General features: G+C 43.4%; 1 protein-coding gene across 1 annotated transcript in view; it reads right to left on the bottom strand.

The window, feature by feature from the left end:
* Nucleotides 1–12,736, bottom strand: part of LOC111970903 (secretin receptor) — a 22,978-nt gene extending 10,242 nt beyond the window's left edge. Inside the window, exons 1-9 of the mRNA XM_023997650.2 lie at nucleotides 12,546–12,736; nucleotides 10,444–10,543; nucleotides 9,578–9,673; nucleotides 8,823–8,920; nucleotides 8,518–8,627; nucleotides 8,222–8,354; nucleotides 6,783–6,933; nucleotides 6,549–6,609; nucleotides 6,374–6,443 (exon numbers count right to left, since the gene is read on the bottom strand). Coding sequence (XP_023853418.1) covers nucleotides 6,374–6,443; nucleotides 6,549–6,609; nucleotides 6,783–6,933; nucleotides 8,222–8,354; nucleotides 8,518–8,627; nucleotides 8,823–8,920; nucleotides 9,578–9,673; nucleotides 10,444–10,543; nucleotides 12,546–12,611 — 885 coding nt within the window. The 5' untranslated portion in view covers nucleotides 12,612–12,736. The remainder of the gene's footprint in view (nucleotides 1–6,373; nucleotides 6,444–6,548; nucleotides 6,610–6,782; nucleotides 6,934–8,221; nucleotides 8,355–8,517; nucleotides 8,628–8,822; nucleotides 8,921–9,577; nucleotides 9,674–10,443; nucleotides 10,544–12,545) is intronic.

The raw sequence follows: 12,736 nt of genomic DNA, 5'->3' as shown, positions 1-12,736 counted from the left end.
TATCTCAGTTGAACCTTACGCAGCCTTAACACACTCCAATTTGTCCCAGAAACATCAAAAATTGTCCTTTTGTTCGATATACTCCTTTTTTATATCCCCAAAATGTTAATTTATTTGGCGCGTTTGATTCAGAAAAACACTGGTTCTAACTCACCCAACATGACTACAAATTATCTAATAAGTTACCTGTAAACTTGGTCCAAACAACTTTCCTAAAACGTACATAATCGATACAATTTAAGACGGAATATACTGTCTTCAATAACGGATACAATCTGTTATACTCAGACATTATTTTAACAGTTTTAGAAACTTTAGAGTGTTTTCTATTCAAATTACCAATTATATGCATATCCTAGCTTCTGGGCCTGAGTAGCAGGCAGTTTACTTTGGGCACGCTTTTCATCCGGACATGAAAATACTGCCCCCTATCCCAAAGAGGTTATTAAGAAGGTTTTGTGAATCCGGCCCCTGAATGGCAGGGAGCTCGGTCCCAGTATTATACTGAGCCTTCCGCACCACCCGCTGTAGCGCTTTATGGTCGAGAGCATTGCATTTTCCATACCAAGCGGTCATGCACCCAGTTAAAATGCTCTCTTGTGCAGCTGTATAACTCTTTTGACGATCCGAGGGCCCATGACAAATCTTTTTGGCCCAAGGGGGAAGAGACATTGTTGTGCCCTCTTCATGACTGTGTGGGTGTGTGTTTACACCATGTTAAGACCTTAGTGATGTGGACGCCAAGGAACTTGAAGCACTCGACCTGCTCCACCACAGCCCCGTCAATGTGGATTGGGATATTCTCTCCCCTCTCTCCTGCAGTCCACGCTCAGCTCCTTGGTCTTACTGACATTGAGGGAGAGGCTGTTGTCCTGGCACCCTCACTGCCAAGTCTCTTACCTCCTCCTTGTAGGCTGTCTCATCACCATCGGTGTTCAGGCCTACCACCGTTGTCGTCAGCAAACTTGGTGTTGGAGTTGTGGGTGAACAGGGAGTACAGGAGGGGACTAAGCACACACCCCCGTGGGGCCCCCGTGTTGAGGGTCAGCGTGGCGGAGGTGTTGTTGCCTACCCTCACCATCTGGGGCCGGCCTGTCAGGAAGTCCAGGATCCAGTTGCAGAGGTTCAGTCCCAGGGTCCCGAGCTTGGAGGGGAATATGGTGTTGAACGCTGAGCTGTAGTTTATGAACAGCAACCTCATATTGTTATTTCCTCTCTTGTCCAGGTGGGAAAGGACAGTGTGAAATGCAATTGCGATAGCATCATCTGTGGATCTGTTGGGGCAGTACGCTAATTGGAGTGGTTCCAGGGTGTCTGGGATGATGGTGTTGTGTGACATGACCAGCCTTCCAACGCACTTCATAATTACAGAACTGATGTGCTACAGGGTGATAGTCATTTAGACGTCAGACGTCTTTTTCTGTTCCGTATTGTCGTGTCCTGTATATATATATATATATTTACACCTTTCTTCGCATATCTTTTATTTATTTTATTATCCAAGAACTCAACTACAAAAGCTTTCCTGCAAAAGCTTTCCTGCAACCCGCTTCACCAATTACAAAAAGTATTATTTACCTCAATCTGAAAATCCATCGTGGAAGCTAGCCAGGGGCTAATTCAGAAGCTAGCCTGAAAGCTAACCAGAAGCTACTCCGATAGCTAGCCAGAAGCTAATCTGTAGCTGCCCCGAAATTAGCCGGTTTGCTGGCTAGCGTTGGTGTTTCAGCTGCCCACGTTTAGTGCGGTCACAGCACCTCAGCTTCGATAATTCTACCGGCACTTTGGTTGCAACGCGACTCGGACCGGAGCATTCCGGGCTTTTTTTCTCTCAGTTTCCCCGGATTCCAGCCCAGGCTCTGGACACTTGCACCTTGATTTCGCAGCTAGCTAGCTGCAAACCGTGTGACTATTGGCTTACGTCGACCCCGGAGCAACTCAAATCATTCTGGAGCTAGCCAACTGAGGAGTTCCATCACCATCCGGACCGTTTCTTTTGTTGCTGCTGCAGATACGGAACCCCACCGGGCCTCACGACTGACTGCCGCGACTGACTGCCGACGTTATCTGCCGAGGGATTTATCCAACTGGCACCTCCGTCCGACGTTACCTGAACGCTCATCTGAGGCCGCTAATCGTTAGCTGTCTTATCGGCTGCTATCTGAACAAGTATCGGACAACTATTATTATTATTATTATTATTATTTATTTATTTTTTTCCTTGGTCACTATATCTATTTTGCCAATTTGGATTGATCCCCTCTACCACACGGAACCCCACTACACGGAACCCCACTAACCTACCGACGAAACGCACGAGGTATCTACAAACAGACCTCCATCCTATGCTGCTACGATAGCCATATACCCGGCCAGCTGTCTGATCGCCACGACCCAACCAACCTCTACTCACTGGACCCTTATTGATCACTCGATTAGCATGCCTCTCCTTAATGTAAATATGCCTTGTCCATTGCTGTTCTGGTTAGTGTTTATTGGCTTATTTCACTGTAGAGATTCTAGCCCTGCTCTCATACCATATCCAACCTCTCAGTCACCACCCCACATATGCGATGACATCACCTGTTTCAATGATGTTTCTAGAGACAATATCTCTCTCATCATCACTCAATAACTAGGTTTACCTCCACTGTATTCACATCCTACCACTACCTTTGGCTGTACATTATTCCTTTTAAACTATTTTATCGCCCCCAGAAACTTCTTACTCTCTGCTCTAGTAGCTCTAGGGACCAATTCTCATAGCTTTTAGCCGTACCCTTATCCTACTCCTCCTCTGTTCCTCTGGTGATGTTAGAGGTGAATCCAGGCCCTGCAGTACCTGGCTCCACTCCTATTCCCCAGGCGCTCTCTTTTGATGATTCTGTAACCGTAATAGCCTTGGCTTCATGCATGTTAACATTAGAAGCCTCCTCCCTAAGTTTGTTTTTTCACTGCTTTAGCACACCTCTGCCAACCCGGATGTTTTAGCCGTGTCTGAATCCTGGCTTAGAAAGACCACCAAAATTCAGACATTTTTATCCCAATTACAAGATTTTCAGACAAGATAGAACGGCCAAAAGGGGGCGTGTTGCAATCTACTCCAAAGACTGCCTGCAGAGTTCTGTTATACTATCCAGGTCTGTTCCCAAACAATTTGAACTTCTACTTTTAAAATCCACCTCTCTAAAAACAAGTCTCTCACCGTTGCCGCCTGCTATAGACCACCCTCTGCCCCAGCTGTGCCTCTGGACACTATATGTGGAACTGATTGCCCCCATCTATCTTCAGAGCTCGTGCTGCTAGGCGACCTAAATTTAACATGCTCAACACCCCAGCCACCCTACAATCTAAGCTTGATGCCCTCAATCTCACACAAATTATCAATGAACCTACCAGGTACCACCCCAATCCGTAAACACGGGTACCCTCATAGAATATCCTAACAAACTTGCCCTCCAAATACACCTCTGCTGTTTTCAACCAAGATCTCAGCGATCACTGCCTCATTGCCTGCATCCGTAATGGGTCAGCGGTCAAACGACCTTCCACTCATCACTGTCAAACGCTCCCTGAAACACTTCAGCGAGCAGGCCTTTCTTAATCGACCTGGCCGGGGTATCCTGGAAGGATATTGATCTCATCCCGTCAGTAGAGGATGCCTGGTCATTTTAAAAATGCCTTCCTCACCATCTTGAATAAGCATGCCCCATTCAAGAAATTTAGAACAGGAACAGATATAGCCTTGGTTCTCTCTCTGACCTGACTGCCCTTAACCAACAGAAAAACATCCTATGGCGTTCTGCATTAGCACGAACAGCCCCGTGATATGCAACTTTTCAGGGAAGCCAGAAACCAATATACACAGGCAGTAGAACAGCCAAGCTAGCTTTTTCAAGCAGAAATTTGCTTTCCTGCAACACAAATTCAAAAAAGTTCTGGGACACCGTAAAGTCCATGGAGAATAAGAACACCTCCTCCCAGCTTCCAACCGCTCTGAAGATAGGAAACACTGTCACACCGACAAATCCACTATAATTGAGAATTTCAATAAGCATTTTTCTACGGCTGGCCATGCTTCACCTGGCTACCCCTACCCGGACAACAGCACTGCCCTCCCTCTTGTACTCGCCCAAGCCTTCCCCATTTCTCTTTCTCCCAAATACAGTCAGCTGATGTCTTAAATGAGCTGCAAAATCTGGACCCTTACAAATCAGCCGGGGCTAGATAATCTGGACCCTTTCTTTCTAAAACTATCTGCTGAAATTGTTGCCACCCTATTACTAGCCTCTTCAACCTCTCTTTCTGTGTTCGTCTGAGATCCCCAAAGATTGGAAAGCAGCTGCGGTTATCCCCTCTTCAAAGGGGGGGACACCCTTGACCCTAACTGCTACAGACCTATATCTATCCTACCCTGCCTTTCTAAGGTCTTCGAAAGCCAAGTCAACAAACAGATTACCGACCATTTCGAATCCCACCACACCTTCTCCGCTATGCAATCTGGTTTCAGAGCTGGTCATGGGTGCACCTCAGCCACGCTCAGGTCATAAACGATATCGTAACCGCCATCGATAGGAAACAATACTGTGCAGCCGTATTCATTGACCTGGCCAAGGCTTTTGACTCTGTCAATCACCACATCTCATTGGCAGACTCGACAGCCTTGGTTTCTCTAATGATTGCCTCGCCTGGTTCACCAACTACTTCTCTGATCGAGTTCAGTGTGTCAAATCGGAGGGTCTGTTGTCCGGCCTCTGGCAGTCTCTATGGGGGTGCACAGGGTTCAATTCTTGGACCGACTCTCTTCTCTGTTTACATCAATGATGTCGCTCTTGCTGCTGGTGATTCTCTGATCCACTCCTTACGCAGACGACCACTATTTCTGTTATACTTCTGGCCCTTCTTTTGACACTGTGTTAACAACCCTCCAGGCGAGCTTCAATGCCATACAACTCTCCTTCCGTGCCTCCAACTGCTCTTAAATACAAGTAAAACCAAATGCATGCTCTTCAACCGATCGCTGCCTGCTCCTGCCAGCCTGTCCAACATCACTACTTTGGACGGTCTGACTTAGAATATTGGACAACTACAAATACCTAGGTGTCTGGTTAGACTGTAAACTCTCCTTCCAGACTCACATCAAACATCTCCAATCCAAAGTCAAATCTAGAATTGGCTTCCTATTCCGCAACAAAGCATCCTTTACTCATGCTGCCAACATACCCTTGTAAAACTGACCATCCTACCAATCCTCGACTTCGGTGATGTCATTTACAAAATAGCCTCCAAAACCCTACTCAATAAATTGGATGCAGTCTATCACAGTGCCATCCGTTTTGTCACCAAAGCCCCATATACTACCCACCCACTGCGACCTGTACACTCTCGTTGGCTGGCCCTCGCTTCATACTCGTCGCCAAACCCACTGGTTCCAGGTCATCTACAAGACCCTGCTAGGTAAAGTCCCCCCTTATCTCAGCTCGCTGGTCACCATAGCAGCACCTACCTGTAGCACGCGCTCCAGCAGGTATATCTCTCTAGTCACCCCCAAAACCAATTCTTCCTTTGGACGCCTCTCCTTCCAGTTCTCTGCTGCCAATGACTGGAACGAACTACAAAAATCTCTGAAACTGGAAACACCTATCTCCCTCACTAGCTTTAAGCACCGGCTGTCAGAGCAGCTCATAGATTACTGCACCTGTACATAACCCATCTACAATTTAGCCCAAACAACTACCTCTTTACCTACTGTATTTATTTATTAATTTATTGTGCTCCTTTGCACCCCATTATTTCTGTCTCTACTTTGCACTTTCTTCCACTGCAAACCAACCATTCCAGTGTTTTTTAGTTTTTATTTTACTTGCTGTGTTGTACTCACTTCGCCTCCATGGCCTTTTATATTTTTATTTATTTATACATATATTTGTTTGCCTTCACCTCCCTTATCTCACCTCACTTGCTCACATTGTATATAGACTTATTTTTTTTTTCACTGTATTATTGACTATATGTTTGTTTTACTCCATGTGTAACTATGTGTTGTTGTATGTGTCGAACTGCTTTGCTTTATCTTGGCCAGGTCGCAATTGTAAATGAGAACGTGTTCTCAATTTGCCTACCTGGTTAAATAAAGGTTAAATAAATAAAATTAAAAAAAATTAGGCAGTTTACCTTGGAGTTCCTGGGAACAGGTACAATGGTGGTCAGCTTGAAACATGTTAGGATTACAATCCAGGACAAGGAGAGGTTGAAAATGTCTGTGAAGACACTTGCCAGACACTACGCATGCTCTGAGAACGCGCCCTGGTATTCCATCTCGAACAATGCATAGGCCTAATCATTAGTTATCACCAGCGATTGATGCACTTACAATTATGAAGAGTAGGACTGGTAATCGGAGAATCCACCAAACCCAGTCATGTACCCTTGTCTCCCAGCAGCTTGAGGAGAAAGGGAAACATATGCATGTACTGTATGTGAACTATGATTATGCAATTGTCATAGACTATTTTAAACAGATGGCATCTTATTCATCTGTATCTCACCCTTCATCCTCATAGAAGTATTTTGCCAAGCCCCAGGATACAATGACAATCATTGGCAAACCTATGTAGGAAAACAAAACAAAAACAGTTTAGTTAAATCCAACCCTCTCATTTCAGTTAATAGTTCACTATCAAGTCTGTCTTTTAACAGATCAAAATGACATGACATTGCTAGATGACAATGACATGGTATCAGTAGTGTTGTTGTAATGTAGAGGGGACAGGTGTCCGTACCCCAGCCCAGGACGATGTACCACCAAAGGTGTTTCTTCTTGGAGAAGGAGACGCTGACCAGGGTGTGGAGGTAGTGTCCCTCCACCAGCAGCCAGCTGTAGTTAGCCATGATGCAGTAGTTGGAGAACATCACCACTAACTTACACACCACCTACAGGATATGATGAGAAAAGATATATACACTACATGACCAAAAGTATGTGGACAACTGCTAGTCAAACATCTCATTCCAAAATCATAGGCATTCATGTGGAGTTGGTCCCCCCCCTATTGCAGCTATAACAGCCTCCACTCTTCTGGGAAGGCTTTCCACTAGATGTTGGAACATTGCTGCGGGGACTTGCTTCCATTCAGCCACAAGAGCATTAGGGAGGTGGGGCACTGATGTTGGGCGATTAGGCCTGGCTCACAGTCAACGTTCCAATTCATCCCAAAGGTGTTCGATGGGGTTGAGGTCAGAGATCTGTGCAGGCCAGTCAAGTTCTTCCACACCGATCTCGACAAACCATTTCTGTATGGACCTTGCTTGTGCATGAGGGCATCGTCATGCTGAAACCAGAAAGGGCCTTCCCCAAACTGTTGCCACAAAGTTGGAAGTACAGAAATCGTCTATAATGTCATTGTATGGTGTAGCGTTAAGATTTCCCTTAAGGGGCCTAGCCCGAACCATGAAAAACAGCCCCAGACCACTATTCCTCCTCTACCAAACTTTACAGTTGGCACTATGCATTGGTGCAGGTAGCGTTTTCCTGGCATCCGTCAAACCCAGATTAATCCGTCGGACTGCCAGATTGTAAAGTGTGATTCATCACTCCAGAGAACGCGTTTCCACTGCTCCAGAGTCTAATGGCGGTGGTCTTTACACCACTCCAGTCAACGCTTGGCATTGCGCATGGCAAACCCACTTCATGAAGCTCCCGTCAAACAGTTATTGTGCTGATGCTGCTTCCAGAGGCAGTATGGAACTCAGTAGTGAGTGTTGCAACCGAGGACAGAATTTTTACAGTTGACCGGGGCAGCTCTAGCAGGGCGGAAATTTGACGAACTGACTTGTTGGAAAGGTGGCATCCTATGATGGACGGTGCCTCGTTGAAAGTCACAGAGCTCTTCAGTAAGGCTATTCTACTGCCAATGTTTGTCTATGGAGATTCCATGGCTGTGTGCTCGATTTTATACACCTATAAGCAACGGGTGTGGCTGAAATAGCCGAATCCACTCATTTGAAGGGTTGTACACATACTTTTGAGTGTATATAGGAGCGCTATTTTAGTACGTTCATATCATGTTGAAAGATTAACTTTTATCAAAACAAGGACTTTTTTCAAGAGTTACAAAAGTGAGTTATTCCACTTTCACACACTAAATTACTAATTTCTCTCAATGTGTTCATCCATTCACACATACATTGACAGTCACTACAAAGTACAGTAGATACGTACTGGGTAGTCATCACAATGGTAGAAGTCTTCATCGGTGAAGAGCACAGAGTCTTTGATGAAGATGAAGGTAGCACGCAGGATGAAGGAAACGAAGAGTTGGATGTGGATGTAGTTTCTGGTGCAGTGCAGTTTCCTAGACAACAGGAAAAGTGTAAAAGCAGTTAGAAATGTCCTCCTTGACCAACATGAGACCCAATATTAAGATGCGCATGTTGATTACAGCGTAGTTTATTGGGTACCCAAATAGATTATCACATTATCATAACAGTTCTTAGACTTGATTCTCTGTTTCTCACCTAAAGAGACAGAGGATGGTGATGGCGATGGTGAGAGAGATTAGAGAGAGAGCGTAGCCTGCAGTGTACATGGTCTTCACGTAGGGGAAGTACATGTGGGAGTCATGTGACTGGGAGGAAAAAGAGACCTGGGGTAAGATTTGCTTTACAAAAATTGTCCGTATTTTTAAATCATGGCTCAAATTGTCCGTATTTMTAAATCAATGCTCAACACTTATATGGCTTTCCCTTATTTTTAAGTACTTGTCCTGAGTCAAATACAAAACCATTGATGTAACACATACTAAAAGTACACATGTACCCACCTCTCCAGGTAAGTGTAAGGTTTCGTTGAAACATGCATGCTCGTAAGGAGGGAAAGGGTCCGTCCAGCCCGTGTCTGTGCAGTTCCGGTACACTTTACCTGGAAAAATCATACAGCCTCATCAATACTTACTTACTGTACAGTTCAAATAAACTAATTATGGCCATGAAAATAGTCGGCATCAGAATAAAAAACATTGACCATAGAACAGACCTAAGATTTTCTAAGACCTACGTAGTACGCAGGTTCAATCTCTCAGGTATTTTAGTGCAGGCAGTAGTTATTGCAGGCTTCATTTGTGTTACGTAAGGTTGTCATAAAATCACTTAATGATGCCGCTGTTGATTCCACTTGCAGACCTTTTATGAACTCTATACCACTCCTCTGTTCTTTTAGTCGATCGCCTGTATGAGCATCAATCGACAGTTTATGATAGAAAGACAAACATTTTTGTATTGAATGGAAACAAATGATCTTGGTGGTGGATCATTAACTAACTAACACACTCATAACAGCCAGGCGTGGGGTGGGGGTCTAACACATCATAACAGCCAGGGGTGGGGTGGGGGTCGAACACATCCTAACAGCCAGGGGTTGGGTGGGGGTCTAACAAATAACAGCCATGGGTTGGGTGGGGTCTAACTCATCGTAACAGCCAGGGGTGGGGGTCTAACACACACATCGTAACAGCCAGGGGTGGGGTGGGGGTCTAACACACACATCATAACAGCCAGGAATGGGGTGGGGGTTCCTCACCTTCTGATTTGAAGAAATTGGGACAGTTCTGTGATGCAGTTTCCCCTACAAAAGCAGGAGACCAGCAATTCAAGTGGTCCCACATACCCTTGCAGTCTGAATAAGAAAAACAAAATCAGGTAGTTTTCTTTTCTCTCTCAAATTCGAATCATCAAAGTGTGTAAAATGTTGTTTTTTGGGGTGGGCTATACATGTGTTTGGTGGTTTGTTGTCATGCATTATAAGGCAAACAGTACAAGGGCAGTCCTTGTTTGATCGTTGTGAATCATTTACATTTTAGTCATTTAGCAGACGCTCATATCCAGAGTGATTTACAGGAGCAATTGGGGTAAAGTGCCTTGCTCAAGGGCACATCGTCAGATTTTTCACCTAGTCGGTTCGGGGATTCGAACCAGCGACTTTTCAGTTACTGGCCCAACACTCTGGCTACCTGTCGACCATAGTACAGTAATAACAAGAGGAGCAAGACAAACATCTCTGATAATGAGCTGTTCTCACCAACATGACAGTAACGTTGAACTCAAAGGGGGTAAGTAACTACAACGATAATACGGTATGTTGAGATGTAACCTACTCTATTGCCACTAGAGGGAAACCTAGTCCACTTTCAAACTGTCCTGGTTCCCAGTGATGTGCTGATGTGTGGTGCTGTTTCAGATTGATACCTGTGGGACTGGAAATGATTGTACTCTTATGTTGTATTCATATCATATAATACCATTAAAATTTGTTTGTCTAAGAACATTGACTATTATGGAATAGAGAAGGAACATGTTAACCTATATTTGTTTAGCTTAGGAAAACATGACAAACCATGCTGGGTATGAATTTCTAAGGGGGAAAAAATACAAACGGTCTCATCTCACCTGGTTGGGGAGTTTTGGACACATTATGCAGTCGCAACTCATGAAGGCACCTCTCCTCCTCTCTAACAGGAATGATGTACGGCTCACAGTCTGCTTGAACCTTTCATAGTTAAAAAGAAGGTGTCATGTGTCATCTCCCCATAGCCTACAGTGCCTTCAGAAGGTTTTCACACCCCTTTACTTGTTCCACATTTTGCTGTTAGACTGGATTTAGAATGGATTAAATGTAGTTTTTTTGTCACGAATTAAGTTTTGTTTTTTATGTTTACAAGTTAATAACAAGCTGAAATGTCTCGAGTCAATAAGTATTCAACCCCTTTGTTATGGCTAGCCTAAATAAGTTCAGGAGTAAACATTTGTTAACAAGTCGCATGTTTTTTTTAAATGTTTTTTATGACTACCTCATCTCTGTACCCCACACCTACAATTATCTGTAAGGTCCCTCAGTCGAGCAGTCAATTTCAAACACAGATTCAACCACAAAACCATGGAGGTTTTCCATTGCCTCGCAAAGGGCACCTATTGGTAGATGGGTAAACATTTTAAAAAGCAGATATTGAATATCCTTTTGAGCATGGTGAAGTTATTAATTACACTTTGGATTGTGTATCAATACACCCAGTGACTACAAAGATACAGGCGTCCTTCCTAACTCAGTTGCTGGAGAGGAAGGAAACCACTCAGGGATTTCACCATGGGGCCAATGATGACATTAAAACCATTAAAACTGAGGATGGATCAACATTGTAGTTACTCCACAATACTAACTTAATTGACAGAGTGAAAGGGCAGCCTGTGTAACAGTTTAACTTTAGTCCATCCCCATTCAACACAACACATGGAGAGTACCACTCTCCATATTTTCAAGCATAGTGGTGGCTGCATCATGTTATGGGTATGCTTGTAATCGTTGGAATGTGCACAGGCAAAATCCTTGAAGAAAACCTGGTTATGTCTGCTTTCCACCAGACACTGGGAGAGTAATTCACATTTCAGCAGGACAATGACCTAAAACAAAAGGCCACATCTACACTGGTGTTCCTGAATTGCCAAGTTAGGTTTTAAAGCAGATTTAAGTCAAAACCATTTTCAAATCTTGCCATAGTTGTCTAGCAATGATCAACAACCTATTTGAAAGAGCTTGAAGAATTCTGAAAAGAACAATGGGCAAATGTTTCACAATCCTGCTGTGGAAAACTCTTAGAGACTTACCCAGAAAAGACTCACAGCTGTAGTCTCTGCCAAATGTGAAATTAATATACACTGAGTATACCAAACATTAGGAACACCTTCCTAATTAATATATATATATATATATATATATATATATATATATATATATATATATATATATATATATATATATATATATATATATATATATATATATATATATATATATATATATTTTTACAACATTTTAGATTTTTTCCCCCCACTTTTATATTAAAGTATTATGTAGATTGACAAAAATAAATAAATATGTATCCCACTTTGTAACAACAAAACGTGGAAAAGGTCAAGGGGTGTGAATACTTTCTGAAGGCATTGAGTGTACAACACGTAAAAAAAATAAGTATTCCTTAGTTTCAAATTCTCGAAATCTAAAGGCATAACCTTCAACCTAGATTCTCTTTTCATGACATAGTCGACTGACCAGGTGAAAGCTATGATCCATTATTGATGTCACCTGTTAAATCCACTTCAAATCAGTATATAAAGGTGAGGAAACAGGTTAAAGAAGGATTGTGAAGCCTTGAGACATGGATTGTGTGTGTCAATTCAAATGTGAATGAGCAAGACAAAATATTTAAGTGCCTTTGAACAGGGTATGGTAGTAGGTGCCAGGRGCACCAGTTTGAGTGTGTCAAGAACTGCAACACTGCTGGGGTTTTCCACGCTCAACAGTTTCCCGTGTGTATTAAGAATGGTCCAGACCAGACATCCAGGTAACTTGACACAACTGTGGGAAGCATTGGATTCAACATGGGCCAGCATCCCCGTGGAACGCTTTTGTTCCTAATGTTTCGTACACTCAGTGTATAAGTATGTACCTCTGCCAAACATACCCAGCTGTTTCAAACACGCGCGTGTATTCTTACCTTCATGTACATGCCCAGTAGGATTCCAATKATTTCAATCTGCATTTTGTCAGTCACAAGCATCATTTACCAGAAAACTGTAACCTAATTATAGACTTGAATTAACTGTAAGCTAACTTTCGGTACTAAAAGTCTGAAATAATCGTCCAATTCAAAGCAGCACGCCATCAATCAGCATCCACTGGCTTTGT

This window comes from Salvelinus sp. IW2-2015, linkage group LG12, assembly GCF_002910315.2.
Source record: "Salvelinus sp. IW2-2015 linkage group LG12, ASM291031v2, whole genome shotgun sequence".
In the NCBI taxonomy this organism is placed as follows: domain Eukaryota; kingdom Metazoa; phylum Chordata; class Actinopteri; order Salmoniformes; family Salmonidae; genus Salvelinus; species Salvelinus sp. IW2-2015.
This window is presented reverse-complemented; position numbering and strand designations above follow the sequence as displayed.